The sequence below is a fragment of the Pipistrellus kuhlii genome, unplaced genomic scaffold (assembly GCF_014108245.1).
Source record: "Pipistrellus kuhlii isolate mPipKuh1 unplaced genomic scaffold, mPipKuh1.p scaffold_m20_p_70, whole genome shotgun sequence".
NCBI classification, from domain to species: Eukaryota; Metazoa; Chordata; class Mammalia; order Chiroptera; family Vespertilionidae; genus Pipistrellus; species Pipistrellus kuhlii.
Window position 1 is genome coordinate 526,076 of NW_023425574.1, and position 17,196 is coordinate 543,271.

At 65.8% G+C, this 17,196-nt stretch overlaps 3 protein-coding genes across 8 annotated transcripts; 2 read left to right on the forward strand and 1 right to left on the reverse strand.

Moving 5' to 3' along the window:
- The first annotated feature begins 314 nt into the window (after positions 1–314).
- SPATA33 (spermatogenesis associated 33) lies at positions 315–3,121 on the forward strand. The gene is given in 5 exon segments (XM_045575841.1): positions 315–497; positions 499–521; positions 524–684; positions 2,321–2,376; positions 2,816–3,121. Coding segments are annotated over 5 exon segments (573 nt in total). The 5' UTR covers positions 315–462; the 3' UTR covers positions 3,114–3,121.
- Positions 3,122–4,488: 1,367 nt separating this feature from the next.
- On the forward strand, positions 4,489–12,710 carry CDK10 (cyclin dependent kinase 10). Of its 6 annotated transcripts, none has more exons than XM_036422678.2 (13): positions 4,499–4,657; positions 6,685–6,757; positions 7,295–7,366; positions 7,944–8,046; positions 8,145–8,226; positions 8,302–8,369; positions 8,893–9,038; positions 9,188–9,257; positions 10,018–10,077; positions 10,319–10,442; positions 10,696–10,835; positions 11,778–11,830; positions 12,136–12,710. In XM_036422678.2, exons 1-13 carry the CDS (start codon positions 4,571–4,573, stop codon positions 12,231–12,233), a joined length of 1,176 nt encoding a protein of 391 aa, XP_036278571.1. In that variant the 5' UTR covers positions 4,499–4,570; the 3' UTR covers positions 12,234–12,710. The 6 variants fall into 6 exon arrangements, with proteins under 6 accessions (XP_036278576.1, XP_036278571.1, XP_036278573.1 ...); XM_036422680.2 differs by having other exon boundaries at positions 10,696–10,817; XM_036422681.2 differs by having other exon boundaries at positions 8,986–9,038.
- An 83-nt stretch (positions 12,711–12,793) lies between these two features.
- On the reverse strand, positions 12,794–16,676 carry SPATA2L (spermatogenesis associated 2 like). The gene is made up of 3 exons (XM_036422675.2): positions 16,529–16,676; positions 15,898–16,201; positions 12,794–14,343 (listed from the first exon to the last, which is right to left on the reverse strand). The coding sequence occupies exons 2-3, from the start codon at positions 16,198–16,200 to the stop codon at positions 13,378–13,380; spliced, it is 1,269 nt and encodes a 422-aa protein (XP_036278568.1). The 5' UTR covers position 16,201; positions 16,529–16,676; the 3' UTR covers positions 12,794–13,377.
- Positions 16,677–17,196: the final 520 nt, after the last annotated feature.

Here is a 17,196-nt window from a genome sequence, read left to right on the forward strand (position 1 = left end):
GCGAACACAAGCCCGGAAAGGTAAAGGGCGCCGGCCCGCCGTCTCCCTGCAGCGGGCCGCACCGGTCCGGGCGCCCCGCCCCCCCACGTCCGAGTCCCGGTGGCCTTGCATCGGGGGACCTTTTCTTCCGTGCAGATATCCAGTGTAGGGAAATGGAGTGACCCAAGTCTTTCTTTCTTTTTTAAAAAAATATATTTTATTGATTTTTTTACTGAGAGGAAGGGAGAGGGACAGAGAGTCAGAAACCATCTATGAGAGAGAAACATCGACCAGCTGCCTCCTGCACACCCCCCACTGGGGATGTGCCTGCAACCAAGGTACATGCCCTTGATGGGAACTGAACCCAGGACCCTTCAGTCTGCAGGCCGACGCTCTATCCACTGAGCCACACCGGTTTCGGCATGACCCAAATCTTTCACGCTGCCTTTTCCACTCTGAACCAAAGAAGGCAACTGGAGAAGAATGCACCCGTTGCCCGAGGTTCAGTCCATCATGTCACATTAACTATCCATATATTCCAGGTGGATGGAGCAGATGGGGTGCCTCTTTTCAGGCCCAAAGGCTAAGAAAGGGTCGATGGACAGCCTTTCCTGTAATTCTGCAGAGGGCTCTCCACGGAAAGACGGGGCGGCCAAGCAGCTGTCACCTGGAGTCAAAGGTAGGACCCACCCGAAAGGGGACGGAGCCTGAGGCTGCAGCTTCCAGGAGCGTGGGGAAGGGTGAACGGGGATCCTGACAGCAGGGTGGAGGGTTAGGTCTTGACGGAAGAGGGAATTCGGTCAGTAAAGGTTGGGGGAAGTTTCCGAGTGATAGTGCATCACGATCAGGAGGGGCTCAGCGCCCACACACGGCGCTCACTGCTCCGTCCCAGCAGGTGGATGCCCTGGAGACTGGACCCGAATCTTGGAAAGCTGCCCCAGGCTGGAGCACAGTCGCCTATAACAGCGGTCGGCAAACTTATTAGTCAGCAGAGCCAAATACCAACAGTACAGCGATTGAAATTTCTTCTGAGAGCCAAAAACCCACTTCTGCGCACGGGCCACGAAGTTCCAGTCGCACTGAACGTGCGCGCCCGCACGTGGTATTTTGTGGAAGAGCCGCACTGTAGGGGCCAAAGAGCCGCATGTGGCTCTGGAGCCGCAGTTTGCAGGGAGCGAGGGGAGACAGTCTGCCCGGAAGAACATCGATCGAGGAAGCGCATCTGCTTTTCGCCTGAGAATGGGAGACCTTTCAGAAGCCGGAGCCCCTTTAATACACCTGATACCGTAAGAGAATGGGAGTCCCAGGTCGAGGATTCTGTTGTCATCTTATTGGAAGTGGGCTCGACTACGACGGGATAGAAACCAAAGGGCCTGCTGAGCTGGGCTGGGCTGGGCTGGGGTGCGGGCAGCCGGGGACAGGCCTGCGGGAGCTCTGGAGCAATGGTACCTTCTGCATCATGTCTGCGTGGTTACCCTGGTGTGTGCCACCGTGAAAGCTCACCCAGCCGAGCAGTTAAGAACTCTGCGTTTTATTGTGTGTGGATCACACCTCAGAAAACCATGGACGATAGGCGAGTCCTGGACTCTGGGAGCTGCACCCAAACTCTAAGTCCAACCGGATGTGATGGGTGGGCAAAGTGAAGGTACACGCATGGCTGCTGGTGCTTCCCCAACACAAGCCCAAGTCCCCACCACGCTGTGTCCGGATGCTCCTCCCACCTGGGTGTGGTCTTGTCCCTCTCCCTAAATCACTCCTGTGACCATCCGAATGTGGCAGAGGGGGCTTCTGAGGCCGGGCCAGGACAGGCTCATTGGAATGCTCGCTGGGGCCTGGGGCCTGGGGCCTGGAGCCAGAGCTGCCCCCTGGTGGAGTGCTGCCGTCAGCTGCCCCATCGCTGAGCCTTCCAGCCAGAGGCCACGAGTCAAGCAGAAGCCAGTGTCCACAGCCCTGTGAGTGGCCACCTTGAATGTCCTGCAAGGAGAAGAATCAAGCCATGTGCAATTTTTAATCAACACATATTGCTTTAAGTCAAATATTCATAACCTTTAAGAAGTTTTAATAATATAAAACACGTGTATGAAACAATGTGAAAAAATAAGTTCCCCAAATGAAATTAAATGGAGAAAGGATGACATGGCAGTGCCCAGGGCAATGGTTAAAATCACCCAGGATTCAAGTTCAAGGGGGCTCTGGACCTGAGACCAGGCTCCAGCATCTCCCTCTGACACAGTTCCTTCATCTGCCAAACGTAGGACCTACTTCAGAAGCCTGTTGTGGGTCATTATTCACTGTCGTTACTCCAGGGCTCAGCACGGGTGACTGGTTCCCGTGCGGCCAGGCCCACGAGGTGTTACGTGGGAACACGGGAGACTGCCAAGCTGTCTGGGGCAGCACGTGACCCTGGGCGTGCTGTTCCCATACACACGTGTGCACAGAGACCCCTGTGGTGCTTTACCAGAGGCGCCCAGGGATGTGCCTCGAACTGTACCCCCAGAGGCTGCAGGCAGGCAGGGCCTTCTGCTTTTTGTAACATTTGACAAAATCAGCATTTCACAAGTCTTATGTATTCCTTGTAAACAGAGCAAGTTTAAGAAAAGGTGGCCAACATCAGAAGTGTCTGTCTGACGGATAAAGTTCTGTACAGAGAGCTGCTACCAGCTTTAGAATCCCTTGGAAATGCTGCACCTGAACTTTACCTCTGGGGCCCGCCTGCCTTGTGGAGGCTGTCTGCCTCCTGGGCCTTTGGCAGCTCGGTCTCCAGGTGGATGGATGGCAGAAGTCTCCTTTAGTTCTAGAAGGGACCTGGGTTAAGCTTTTGAACGTTCATGCACAGTTCTGACTGCTTCCAACCTCGCCTGTTTCTTTGTCCTGTGCTGTGGCCGTCACACAGACGTGGTCTGCTTCGCTGCAGACTTACTCAACACCCGGGTGTTTCCTTCCTCCTAGGGAAAGCTAAGGCGAGCAGGAACAGCACCAACATCCCAAAGATCGTGATCACTTCAGCTTCAAATGAGATTCTCGACAGAAGCCCAGAGCAGAGGACCATTCGCGAGGAGGTAGTATTCGGCCCCTATGCCCGACACAGGAATCCCAGCACAATAGACGCCTATGCTTTAATCTCTGACGAATAAACCACTCCTTGAGTCTCTGTCCTAATTCACTGTGCCCTGAGTGCCAGCTGTGGTGCCAGGAGTGCCGCCCTGCCTGTGGGAAGCTGCAGGTGCCCATTCCCCCTTCACGGTGCCCCGTGACTGCCATGGTCTCACCTTCCCCAGAGCTGCTGGCAGCTTGGCCGAGGGCAAGAGGGCCTGAAACTAGTTTTACTAAATCACCCCCCACCACCTCCACCCCGTTGGAACTGGCTGGCTGTGCAGTGATAGACAGCAGGGGGCACCTCTCCCTTCTGTTCACCTCCTTCCTGCCCACTCCGAAGGAGCATGGGCTGGGTGGTGAATGAGAGGTCGCTGCACCGAAAGAGGGTGGGGCTCTGAGCACTCAACTTGAAGGTGTGGAGTTCTATGGAGGGCTGCAGGGCTCCTAGCCTGGCTGCTCCGTGACCCAGGGTATTAAGAATCCAAAAGGCCGAAACCGGTGTGGCTCAGTAGATAGAGCGTCAGCCTGCAGACATTCAGGTCCTAGGTTCGATTCCGGTCCAGGGAACGGACCCAGGTTGTGGGCTTGGTTCCCAGTGGGGGGCGTGCAGACGGCAGCCAACCCATGATTCTCTCTCCCCATTGATGCTTCTATCTCTCTAGCCCTCTCCTTTCCTCTCTGGAATCAATAATTTTTTAAAAATTGCTGAAACCGGTTTGGCTCAGTGGATCAGTGTCGGCCTGCGGACTGCAGCGTCCCGGGTTCGATTCCGGTCAAGAGCATGTACCTTGGCTGCGGGACATCCCCAGTAGGGGGTGTGCAAGAGGCAGCTGATCGATAACTCTCTCATCGATGTTTCTAACTCTCTATCCCTCTCTTCCTCTCTGTAAAAAATCGATAAAATATATTTTAAAATAAATAAAGGACTAACTTAAAAAAAAAAATTTCCACGCGTTAACTTAGTACACAATGTTCTTGGCTTACCTTAACGTTAATTTAGCGCCGGCAGCGCGGTCCTAGCACAGGGGCCTCCCGCAGGGCCAGTCCCTGGCGCGCACGGCTCTCCTGCCGCCCATCCCCAGCCCCGTCCGCCCGCCCCAGCTGCGCAGTGAGCCCGCCGGACAGGGCCGAGCATACCGCCAGGCGCCCGGGTCTCACCCCCCACAACCCCCCGTGCGGTGCCGTCCGTCCCCTCGGGCCCTGCCCGCACTCCCTCCGGGCGCCTCCGCGCTCCGAAGCCCGGGCCCCGCGGCCCTCGCGGCCGCCCCTCCGCCGGCAGCCGTCACTCCCTCGGTGCCCCAGCCCCGCCAGAAGCCGGGTTTAAACCGAAGCCGCGAACCCCCAGGGCCTGAGCGCATCCCGGGAGCTCAGGTCCACGGCGGCCTCCGGTTCCCCTGGTAACCGTCGCCAGGGGGAACGCCCCGGAAGTGGGGACGCGCCACAGCCGAGGGAGCCGTGTGCGCCTGCGCCCCGGGGAGCGGGCGCCGCGCTGGGCATGGCGGAGCCGGAGGCGGAGTCGGAGCAGATCCGCCTGAAGTGCGTCCGTAAGGAAGGCTTCTTCACGGTGCCTCCGGAACACAGGGTGCGCTCGGGGGTCGCTCGCGGGGGAGCCGCGCCCGCTGCGGACGGGCGGGGCCGACGAGGTCCGGGTCCTCAGTGTCGTGCTGAAGCGCCGCGGTTTCCGGCACGGGCGGGAACGGCAGTCCCAGAGTTCCTCGCGGCAGGCACGGAAGCCGGCAGCCAGCCCCGGGCTTGTAGGGGCGGCCCGGGTTCCGGGCGTCTTCTCGAGTGTCTTTTTTTTTTTTTTTTTTTTTTTTTTTAAAGAGTTTTGCGCCCAGAACGGGCTCGGCAAACTGACCCAGAAGCACCGTGTGTCGGAGGAGGGTTTGCCTGAACGGGTCGGGCCAGGCTCGGCCTTGCGTTATGTCCCTTGGCCAGGCACCAGCCCCCCCTTTTGCAGAGAGGAGGGTGGCAGTTCGGGGCGTTGAACGGTTTTCCCACCATCGGCTCCTGCAGGGCCGGCCGGAGCCCTGGCGGCTGGATTGTAGTTGAGCTACTTGGTGGTGCTCTGGAAGGCCCAGCCCGGACCCAGTGAGGCTCGTCCACAGCCCGTGGCGGAACGAGCCCCGGAGCCGCCCCGGCCACCGCCGGCGGGCGCTGCACCCCGGCTCGGTGCGCTGAGTGCTGGGAGCCCTGCTCTCCGCGGCGAGTTAAGACACTCCCAGATCAGCCGAAACCGGTTTGGCTCCGTGGATAGAGCATCTGCCTGCGGACTCCAGGGTCCCAGGTTCGATTCCGGTCAAGGGCACATCCCCAGTAGGGGGTGTGCAGGAGGCAGCTGATGGATGATTATCTCTCATCAATGTTTCTAACTCTCTATTCCTCTTCCTCTCTGTTAAAAACCAATATATATATATATATATATATATATATATATATATATATATATATATATATATATTTAAAAAGACACTCCCAGATCAGGACATATAGCCAGTGCACAATAGGAGGTGGTTCATGTCAGAGAAGAATTCACGGCGGGGGTTGGGGGGCCGCAGGAGGAACTTGTGGAAGGGCTGGCATTTCCCCGGGCTGGAAAGTGTGCTGTGTCTGGGGCATGCAGACATGAGGAGGCAGACTTAAGGAGTGGCGGGAGCTCAGTCAGGGAGGAGAGAACGAGAAGGGGGATGGGTGGGAAGGGAAGGAGGTGGAGGTGAGGTCACAGAGAGCTCCCTCAGTCCGGGCCACCTGGCTCCCCCCCAGGTGTTAGCAAGCAGTGCGGTGGAGGGCAAGGTTTGGCCAGAGAATGGAAGCAGGGGCCAACAGGAGCTGTTAGAATCCAGTTCTAACTTGCAGCCTGGGCTGCTCAGCCTGCATGTGTGTGTACCCCGTTATGAAGGTGTGTTGGGGTACAAGCTCTCTGCTAGGACAGAGAGACCCCAGGATATAATGGCTTAAGTACGAGGCTTTTTTCTCCCTCCTCTAACCCTCCTGAGAGAGGCAGCTTTTTCCACACGGCGGGCCAAGCACTCAGGTTGTCTCTTGTTGGCCAGAACGTAGTCGTGTGGTCATACCCAGCTGCAAGGGAGGCTGGGAAAACAGCCCCCATGGCGGCCCCGTTTCATCGCTCAGAGGAAGCAGTGACGCCTGTGTGTAGGGGCAGGAGCCTCTGCCACGGAAGCATTCCCGCCCAGGCCGGTATTTCTGAAGCTTCTGCCACCTGCAGAGCGTCCCTGAGACCAGTGCTGCTCAGGAGACTTTCTGTGGTGACAGAACTGTTTTCTGAATCGTCCAGTGTGGTCGCCACAAGCCACTTGAGGCCACTGAGCACTTCCCGTGTGGCTGGTGCAGCTGAGGAAGTGAACTGTTCACTTCAACCACAGCTGGCCGGCGGTTACCTTGTTAGACAGGCACCCTGGGCCGCGGGGTTGGGAGGGCGTGGCTGCCTGCCCAGTATCATCGCCCCCCTTTTCTCCCCTGACCAGCCCAGGGCTGTGGCTGCCTCTGCTCGGTGAGTGAGACATAGCGGTACAAAGAAAGTGTGGGATGACCATCTCCGGTTGTCCCATTGGCTGCCAGTCCCTGCGTTACCAGCGCCCTCTCTTCTAGCTGGGCCGGTGCCGGAGCGTGAAGGAGTTTGAGAAGCTGAACCGCATCGGGGAGGGCACCTACGGCATCGTGTGTGAGTGGCCGAGGGGGCGGCCGGGGCTCGGGACAGCCCCACGGGAGCCGTGTTAGGCCGGGAGGAGCCAGGAGGAACACCTGTACGAGGGATTGCCCGTCTGGATAGCCGTCAGGCTGCTGCGGTGGAACCAGGGTGGCCCCAGCTGTTTCCGTAGTAAAGGGCAGCGCTCCCCGAGAGCTTGCAGCACCTGGACGCTGGTGTGCGCCCACCGCTAAGCCTCTCGTCACAGTGCTGTGCGGAGGCATCTTTTTTATAGATAAAGCACCTGATTTGGTGTGAAAACGGGGACCTCAGAGCACCAGGCAGTGACCTGCGTACCCACTCAGGGGAACTCAAGGGGGCTCTTTCTAACGAGGAGCCCTGTGCCCTGTGCCCAGAGCACGTGTCGTGTCCAGTGGGGCCGCGGGGGCGGGGTTGCAGCTGGGCACCTGGTTGTCGAAGGGAAAGGGAGCCCTGACGTCAGGCAGAGGCGTGTGCACTGGGCGTGCGCCCGGGGAGCGGGCTGCGTCCCACACGGACGAGTTTCCTTCCCAGATCGGGCCCGGGACACCCAGACGGATGAGATCGTGGCCCTGAAGAAAGTGCGGATGGACAAGGAGAAGGATGGTGAGCAGGGCTTCCAGCCCGGAGCGGGCGGGGCTCCCTTAGGACTGGACCCGGGACTGAGTGCCTGGAGAGCCTCTGCGAGGGGGGAGAGGGGGCTGGTCTGTGAGGCCTCCACTCATCACCCACCCTCTGTCCCCTCCTCCTCCTCCTCCTCCTCCTCCTCTTCCTCCTCCTCCTCCTCCTCCTCCTCCTCTTCCTCCTCCTCCTCCTCCTCCTCCTCCTCTTCCTCCTCCTCCTCCTCCTCCTCCTCCTCTTCCTCCTCAGTCTCCCTCATCTCTCAGCTCTCACCCCCCACCGGGCCTTCCCCTCCCAGGCCCCAGGCAGGCGGCCTGCGCGCTCCCTCACCTCCTGGCTGCCGCGGGCAGGGCTCTGCTGTGCTCAGAGGGCTGGTTCACACACGGGTCTGTGTAGGGAGCTGCTGCTTTGCCTCTGACGCGGAAGGAGGGGCTCAGGCTGCGTGTTGGGACACCTCCGTCTCCTGATCGGGCACTGGAGCCCTGACGGGGGGCGGGGCCCACGGAGGCGGCAGGGTGCAGGGTCTGGTCTGCGGGCGGGCGTCTGAGCCTGTCGGTTGCAGGGGTCCCCATCAGCAGCCTCCGCGAGATCACGCTGCTCCTCCGCCTCCGCCACCCAAACATTGTGGAGCTGAAGGAGGTGGTGGTGGGCAACCACCTGGAGAGGTGAGCCTTCGGCCGCCACGCTGGCCCTGCCCAGCCCTCTGCCAGCCCCTCCCCCCCAGGAGGCTGAGGTGGCACCGTGCTCCCCTTGCTGCTTCCAGCATCTTCCTGGTGATGGGTTACTGTGAGCAGGACCTGGCCAGCCTCCTGGAGAACATGCCGACGCCCTTCTCGGAGGCCCAGGTGCGAGGGAGGGCCCCAGGGCTCTGCAGGTCCCGGTCCCCCCCAACCCCCCCTGACGTCCTGCCCTCTGCACAGGTCAAGTGCATCGTGCTGCAGGTGCTGCGGGGTCTCCAGTACCTGCACCAGAACTTCATCATCCACAGGTGGGACTCCGGAGGGCCAGAGGGCTCAGTCTCGGGAGCTGGGTCTGGATGGGGGCAGGGCCTCGGGCCGGGATGGCATCAGCCTGGAGGAGGGTGGGGTCCTGGGCATTGGTGCTGGTACTGACCCTGTTCTGACCCGGCTTCCAGTGCACCGGGCCCAGGGTCAGGAGAGGCGGGAGCAGACCCAGGCCCAGGGCAGCGGAGGTTGTCCTGATCTCCTGGGAAGGCATCCGGGACAAACACCACCTCCTGCTGCTCCGATGGGGACGTGCAGGCAGGCTCTGAGCTCGCAGTGGACAGCGGCCTGGGGTCTGTGACACAGGCCAGGAAGGCCCAGACGTGGGGGTGGGGGTGGGGGGCCATCTGAGCCCAGAGCAGGACAGCGGCTCCCTGCGCCCTGGGGAGCTAGACTAGAGGCTGGATGCAGGCCGGAGGCCTGGCTCTGCCGATTCTCGGAGTCCCGAGAGCTCGGTGTCCAGCTGCCTATGCTGCCCGCCCTCCTCGTTTCCGTAAGTCCACACAGGAGACGTGGGAAAGCGTCTGCATGTTACCATGGTGACAACAGGACTGCCGGTGGCTCACTTCCTGGAGCCCTGACCTTCCCTTTCTGTCACAGGGACCTGAAGGTTTCCAACCTGCTCATGACCGATAAGGGCTGTGTGAAGACAGGTGGGTGCTGGCTCTGAGGTGGGTGTCTGTGCCTGCCCCTTGCTGATGGGGGGGTGGGGGGGCGAGGCGCAGATCTATCACAGGCTCCCTGAGGGCTAAGGGCTGGCCCCCCTGGGTGACCCGCCTCCTTCCCTCTGGCTGCCTGTCAGCGGACTTCGGCCTGGCCCGGGCCTATGGCATCCCCGTGAGACCAATGACGCCCAAGGTGGTCACCCTGTGGTGAGTCCCGGGCGGGCGGGTGCCTGGTGGCGGGGAGTGGGGTGTCCGGCCGGCCTTGGAGCTGCGCACACTCGGAGGCTGGGTCTGGGCAGCTCCCGGCACAGGACCCCGCCTGGCTCTGAGCTGTGCTGGGCGGGGAGGTTGCCTCCCTGCCTGGGGTCAGGTGGTCCACGTGGCTGGCTGACCGCTCACCGAGTTTCTGGAGGCAGCTCAGGGGTGTGGTTAGAGGGAAGACAGAGCCGGCCCCCTGCCATGTGTTCTCGGACTGTCTGACCCGGCGGACAGTGGCCCACCCAGACCCGGTGTGGTCCGGTGTATCGGGCTGGGCAGCGAGGGCGGCTGTTACTGGGGCAGCTCGCATGGGCAGAGCGTCCCAGGAAGGCGGGCTGGGGGGTGGCGGGCCGGGGGGGGCGGGCCGGGGGGGGGGGGCCGGGGGGGGGGGGCGGCGGGCCGGGGGGGGGGGGGGCCCGGGGGGCGGGGGGGCCGGGGGGGGGGGGGCCGGGGGGCGGGGGGCCGGGGGGGCGGGGGCGGGGGGGGGGGGGCGGGGGGGGCGGCGGGGGCGGGGGCGGCGGGCGGGGGGCGGCGGGGGGCGGGGGCGGGGGGGGCGGCGGGCGGGGGCGGGGCGGCAGGCTGGGGGTGGCGGCAGTGCTGCGCCGGGACCTCTCGGGCTCCGGACAGACGGTGGCCGGTGGGTGGGCTGCAGCTCGCGGTCCCTGTGGGGCCCGGGAGCACCGGCCTGAGGCGGCGCGTCTGTCTGCAGGTACCGAGCCCCGGAGCTGCTGCTGGGCACCACCACGCAGACCACCAGCATCGACATGTGGTGAGGGCGGGGGCCGTGTGGGCGGTCTGGGCCGATGGGAGGCGGCCTCGCCGGGGACCCGGAGGGCAGTCTGGGAACAGCACTCCCGGCCAGCCCTGCGTCCGCAGGAGGCCCCGTCCTGCAGGCAGGCAGCGCCTGCTGGCCCGTCCGGCCGCTCCGTGTGCCGCGAGCCCAGGCCTGTCCACGGGCCGGCCGGGCGGCGCTGACAGGTGTGTGAGGGAGGCCCCACTCCGCTCCGCAGGGCCATGGGCTGTGTCCTGGCCGAGCTGCTGGCCCACAAGCCCCTGCTCCCGGGCACGTCGGAGATCCACCAGGTGGACCTGATCGTCCAGCTGCTGGGAACCCCCAGTGAGAACATCTGGCCGGTGAGCACCAGCCTCCGCCTCCCCTCCCTGCTCCCCTCCTGCCCGCTGGGCAGCCCTGCTCCCCTCCCTGCCCCCTCCTGCCCGCTGGGCAGCCCTGCTCCCCTCCCTGAACCCTCCCTGCCCCCTCCTGCCCACTGGGCAGCCCTGCTCCCCTCCCTGCCCCCTCCTGCTCGCTGGGCAGCCCTGCTCCCCTCCCTGCACCCCCCCCCCCCCCCGCCCGCAGGGCGGCCCTGCAGCTGCGCTCCATCCGCAGGGCTTTTCGCGGCTGCCGCTGGTCGGCCAGTACAGCCTGCGGAAGCAGCCCTACAACAACCTCAAGCACCGCTTCCCGTGGCTGTCGGAGGCCGGCCTGCGCCTGCTGAACCTGCTCTTCATGTACGACCCCACCAAGAGGTGCTGACCGGGCCGGGCCCCGGGTCCCCCACACGCGGCCCAGCTCTGTGGTCTGTCCACTTCGGTCACGGGCCAGTGCAAGCTCCCACTGCTCCGGGCCCAGCCCCCCCCCTCACCCACCTGTCCCATCCCTCTGGGCGCAGCCACCCCCCCTCACCCACCTGTCCCATCGCTCTGGGCCCAGCCCCCCCCTCACCCACCTGTCCCATCCCTCTGGGCGCAGCCACCCCCCCTCACCCACCTGTCCCATCGCTCTGGGCCCAGCCCCCCCCTCACCCACCTGTCCCACCGCTCCGGGCCCAGCCACCCCCCCTCACCTGTCCCATCCCTCTGGGCGCAGCCACCCCCCCTCACCCACCTGTCCCATCGCTCTGGGCCCAGCCCCCCCCTCACCCACCTGTCCCATCGCTCTGGGCCCAGCCCCTCCCACCCACCTGTCCCATCCCTCTGGGCGCAGCCACCCCCCCTCACCTGTCCCACCGCTCCGGGCCCAGCCCCCCCCCTCACCTGTCCCATCCCTCTGGGCGCAGCCCCCCCCCACACCTGTCCCATCGCTCTGGGCCCAGCCCCCCCCCTCACCCACCTGTCCCACCGCTCTGGGCCCAGCCCCCCCCCCCCCCCCCCCCTGCCCCACCGCTCTGGGCCCAGCCCCCCCCCCACCCACCTGTCCCATCCCTCTGGGCCCAGCCCCCCCTCACCCACCTGTCCCACCGCTCTGGGCCCAGCCCCCCCCCCCCACCTGTCCCATCGCTCCGGGCTCAGCCCCTCCCCCCACCTGTCCCACCGCTCCGGGCCCAGCCCCCCCTCACCCACCTCTCCCATCGCTCTGGGCCCTGCCCCTCCCACCCACCTGTCCATTGTTGGGGGATGGGAACCAGGGTCACCAGGTCGGGCAGCTGGGGGACCCGCCTGGACACAGTGTACTCACATGACTGCCCCCAGGGCGACGGCCGGGGACTGCCTGGAGAGCTCCTACTTCAAGGAGAAGCCCCTGCGTGAGTCCCGGGCCCTCCGGCTCCGTCTGCAGAGCCGGCTGGTGGCCTTTTTCTCGGGGGAGTGGGGGGGCGGTGGGGGGGAGGGATGCTAAGACGGCCTCAGAGCTCCTCAGGCCCCAGCCCATGACGTGGGGGTGGGGGGCACTCCCAGCCCAGACCCATCCAGGTGGCGTGCTGGCCCTGCATGGGCAGCCGCTGGCCGTTGGCCATGCTGTCTGCAGGTCACAGGCGCAGAGGGAGGTGCGGGGGCTCGGGGACCTGAGGTGCATGCTGAGTGCCCCCAGTGCCGACTCCCCCTCCCGCAGCCTGTGAGCCCGAGCTCATGCCCACCTTCCCTCACCACCGCAACAAGCGGGCGGCTCCCGCCGTGTCCGAGAGCCAGAGCAAGCGCTGCAGGCCCTGACCGCGGAGCCCCTGACCACCGGAGGCGCCTGTCGGCCATGCTGACAGGCTCCCAAGACCCTGCTGGACCCTCGGCCAGGACTCGCCAGCTATTCAGCTGACCGTCGATTCCTGCCTCCTCACCCACCACTGCCCCAGAGCAGCGGGGTGTGCACCGGGGTGTGGGTGGTGGGTGTGGCACCCTGAGCCGGACCCCACTGAGCTGTCGTGTCCCCACCTGGGCCCTGCGAGGTGCTGCCCGCCACGCCCTGGGCTCCCAGCAGCTCAGGAAGCACCCACGGGCCCATCCTGGGGGTGCTGCTGGCCAGGGACGTGCAGACTCGGATGCCGTCCTGTCGTGGTCCTCGGGCCGCGCTGTGGAGGGGCTGGACCCGGGTCTGGGCCGGGCCCCAGGAGAGCAGAGCCAGTGCCTCCGGGGGCGGAGCCCGGGAGGTACGGCTGGTGCTACAGGAACAACCGAGATAAAAGCTTCCAGGTAGACGTGGTGGTTCTGTGCTTTAATGTGGGAGGCTCGGTCCTGTGACCGGGCTGGGACGGGCTGGGGAGGAGGGGCCGCACAGGGGGGCCGCGCCAGGGCTTTGGCAGGCTCAGTGCTCGCTGTTGGGCCTGGTGGGCTTCATGGGAAGCCTGGGGCTGCGCCCAGAGTGACTGAGCCGGTCCAGGCTCCATCAGCCCCTGCCTGCTGTCCAGAGCTGGGCACCCTTCGGGTGAGATCAGATCGTCTCCATCCATGGCCCAGCTGTGACCAGGCACGTGTCCAGCCAGTGTGGCCTGTGACCCCACAGTCTGGGAGGGTCTGGGCCTCCACAGCCTGGTCAGCATGCACCTGGCAGAGCCCCCGGGACGTCTGGAGGCAGCATGTCCCAAATCAAAACCACAGGGAGCAGCAGGGGCTCCTGGCTGACCATGGGGCCCCACGGTGGGGAGGGGAGGGTCCTTCATGGGGGCCTTGTCACAGTCATGTGGGCTAGACCTTTCCCCGCAGCACGTTCGGGTGGGTCTGGGTGAGAGGAACTTTCCATGGGAGGCAGACGCTGAGCCCGGACTTCCCTCCGGGGTGGCAGGGGCCTGGGCCCGGGAGGGGACCAGGGCCAGAGGAGCACCTCGGAAACACGGGGAGCCCTTGACCAGGGGCCTGGCTGGGCCTAGGGCCGGGCCCCGGGGCTGCTGTAGAGCAGGGTGTCCATCTCCGCGCGCTGCAGCCACAGGCGCTGGTGGGCGTCGCCGAGCAGGGCACGCAGCTCGTGGCCCAGGCGGCAGGCGGGCAGGGCGGCGCAGTGCGCGGTGTGCAGCTGGCGGCAGGTGTCGCAGCAGCGGGCGGGCAGGGCCCCCGGGGCCAGGCAGCTGTGCACCTGGTAGCCGGGGGGCTCGCCCACGGGCCCGGGCCCGGGCTGGGGGCCGGGGCTCCCAGGGGCTTTGGGAGCAGCCGGGTCCCCGGGCCGGCTCAGCTCCCGGCGCAGGGAGAGGAAGGAGAAGGCCTCGGGCTCCGGCTCCTCCTCCTCCAGGACCCCGTAGGGCGGGCTGCGGGGCGGGCTGCTGACTTCCTGCAGGGCCTCGGCCTCCTCCATGGGCTCCCAAGCCTCGCCCTGAGGGCCCCACAGTTTGGCACTCTGCTCCCACGGCAGAGGCCGGTAGGCCGGCTCCGAGGAGGGGGAGCCCGGGCCCGGAGAGGGCCCTCCGTACAGGCTGGCCTCCTCGGAGTCCGAGTCCGAGTCCTCCTGCAGGTCCCGGTACAGGTCCAGCGGGGCCCGGAACCCGGCGGGGGAGGCCCGGGGCGGCAGGGGCGGCGGCTCCTCCTCCCGGGCCAGCCGCTGCTGCAGCCACGCCACGCAGGAGGCCACGTCCCCGCTGGCCCGCCGCGCCTGCAGCAGCTCCTCGGCCGGCAGCACGCTGGTGCCCAGCTGCGCCAGCACCTCGCCCAGGATCTCGCACTCCAGCCGCAGGGCGAAGCAGCCCAGGGCCACCTGCACCAGCTGGCCGGCGGGGGGTGGGGCGGCCACCTGGAGGCAGTGGTTGTCCCTGGGCACGTAGCCCATCTTCTGGAAGCTCTGGATGAGGAGGTCCTCAGACAGTGCGCCCTTCAGCACGTGCACGTAGCCCCCTGAGAAGGTCTGCAAGGGAGGGCTCGGTTAGCAGCAGCCCACCACACCCTCACTCCGGTGGCAGCCTGATGCCAGCGACGCCCCCTCACCACAGTTTAAGAAACTCGTATGGCCGAAACCGGTTTGGCTCAGTGGATAGAGCGTAGGCCTGCGGACTGGAAGGTTCCAGGTTCGATTCCGATCAAGGAGCATGTATAATACATTGGTTGCCGGCACATTCCCAGTAGGGGGCGTGCAGGAGGCAGCTGATCAATGATTCTGTCTCATTGATGTTTCTAGCTCTCTATCCCTCTCTGTAAAAATCAATAAAATATGTATTTTAAAAGACACACACACACACACACACACACACATGTATGTTCTCCGGGCTCAGTAGTCAGAACACAACAAAGACCCCCCCCACACACACACACACACACACGGACACCCCACTGCCTCTGGGTTCCAGGTGGGTGAGGCTCTCGGACGGCAGAGTTGTGTGCACAACAGGAAAACCTGTTGGGATGGTCGACTGCCTCCTGTGGCTCAAAAACCCACAACCTGGGGACCCTGAGCCCTCCCCGGCTCACAGCCTGGGCCAGTGCCTGCCTGCCAGTCCCACATCAGCCAGCCCACTGCGTGCAGGCATTGTGCTCCGGGCTCTGCCTTCCCCTCCCAACGAAGAAACGAACCTTAAACTGGACTGTTGCTGAGACCATCTGGGAAATGAGTTCGGAGAGATGAGGGAGCCGGCCCAATGCCACGTGGCCAGGAGGAGGCAGAACCGGACCTCCCAGGTCTGCCCAACACTGAGGCCCAGGAGCGCCTCACTGCCAGGCCCGTTTTCCGCTTCAGCCTGCCGTGGGGCTGGCCAGGCACACACCCCCTCCACCCCCTTCCCTCTGAGCGGAGGAATCCAGTCCCAGAACCTCAGACCAGCTTGTGTCCTCCAGGAGCAGCGGGTTCCAGAGCTCCTCTCCCCAGAAAGGCTGCCGCTGCCATGACAACCGGTGGAGGCCACTCGCCCACGTGCCCGGTGACATCATCACCTCCCTACCCTCCCGAATTAGGCACCAGCGCCTGCCCCACTCTGCTGGCGGCGGCTCCACCCCAGGGGCCAGGCCAGCCCCGAGCACCGCCTTCCTGCCTGGGCCGGGGTGAGCCGGGTTCGTGCCCAGTCTGCCCCCCTCCCCTCCCCGGCCCCTGCCTGCTTTCACAGGGGCACACCCAGCTGGCTTCCTTCTCCACAAATGGGATCAGCCCACATCCTGGAGGTATTGGGTGACCATAGAAACTCAAGTCCTTCCCGTGGGCTCATCCTATGGCTTTTATGGCAACTGGGGCCGCAAGGCCACTTTGGGGAGGGCAGTGAAGGAAGTTTTAAGGGCAGGATCCACCCGGGAGGCAGGCACCCTGGGGTGGTCTCCACCCACCCCTTGTTCTCCGCGTTGGGAGAGCCCACGGGGACCTGGGCCCAGAGCTGACCCAACACGCACGACCCCTCCGCGCGCTCTGCGCCCTGAGACCGAGGGCTGAGACCCCAGAAAGCCCGCCCCCAGAGGGACCCCTGGTCGCGGCGCCCACCTTGATGGTGGTGAACTCCTTCCTCCAGGGCAGCAGGTACAGGTGCACGGCCGCCAGCTCCAGCAGCTCGAAGGCGCGGGCCAGGCGGCGCAGCGCGGGCGCCAGGTCGGCGCGGCCCCACAGGCCGTCGGCGAGCAGCGGCAGCGCGTCGTCCTGCAGCGCCCCGTGCAGGTCGAAGTCCTCCACCAGGATCTGCCAGAGCACGGCGCGCAGCGACGGGTCCCCGCACACGCCCGCGCGGCCGCGCCGCAGCCCCCGCTCCAGGCACAGGCGGTAGTCCTCGCACAGCGAGCTGCTGCCCATCCTGGGGGCGGGGCGGGCCTTAGGGACTGGGCCCCCCCGCCCGCCGGGACCCCCCGCCCGCCGGGCCCCCCCGCCCGCCGGGACCCCCGCCCACCGGGACCCTCCGCCCGCTGAGGCCCCGAGCGCCACCAGCCTCCGGAGCCGGGCGCCGCGGTGAGGAAGAGCAGCCACAGGTCCCCTCAGCCCGGGGACCCGCTGTCCGCGGCGCAGCGGCCCGGGACCCACAGCCCCTCCCGGGGCCCCGCCCGCCCTCCCGCGGACTCCCCCCGCCCCCGGACAGAGATCCGCTCCCGTTGGTCGCCGGGAGCCCCGCAGGCCGCCCCCCTACCTGTCCGTCCCCGCGGTCCCCGGCGCCCGCCGCTCCGCTCGGGCTCTCCGCTAGCCAGGCGCTTCCGCCGAGCCCGCTCCGCCCACCGCCGGGCCGTGACGCGCGGGGCGGGGCTGGAGTCAGTCACCGCCGCCTCCGCCAAGGCGGCCGGGCCGGGCGGGGCGGGGCGGGGCCTATCCGAGTGCGGGGACGGTGCTTTCCCAGGGGCGGAGCCTTCCCTAGGGGGCGTGGCCGGTGCGTTCCCAGGGGCGGGGCCTGTCCGGGGTGCGGGACTGGTGCGTTCCCACAGGGCGGGGCCTTTCCCGGGGGCGGGCCTTCCCTAGGGGGCGGGACTGGTGCATTCCCACAGGGCGGGGCCTTTTCCGGGGGCGGGGCCAGTGCGGTCCTGGGGGCGTGGTCTTTCCCGCGGGGCGGGGCCTTTCCGGGGGCGGGACCGGTGCGTCCCAGCGGGGCAGGGCCTTCCCCAGGGGGAGGGGCAGGGCCTTTCCCAGGGAGAGGGGCGGGGCCTTTCCCAGGGGGGCAGGACCGGTGCGTTCCCACAGGGCGGGGCCTTTCCCGGGGTCGGGGCCAGGGCGTTCCTGTGGGGCGGGGCCTTTACCAGGGGCGTGGCCTTCCCCAGGGGGCGGTGCCGGTGCGTTCCCGCGGGGCTGGGAGGGGCAGGGCCTTCC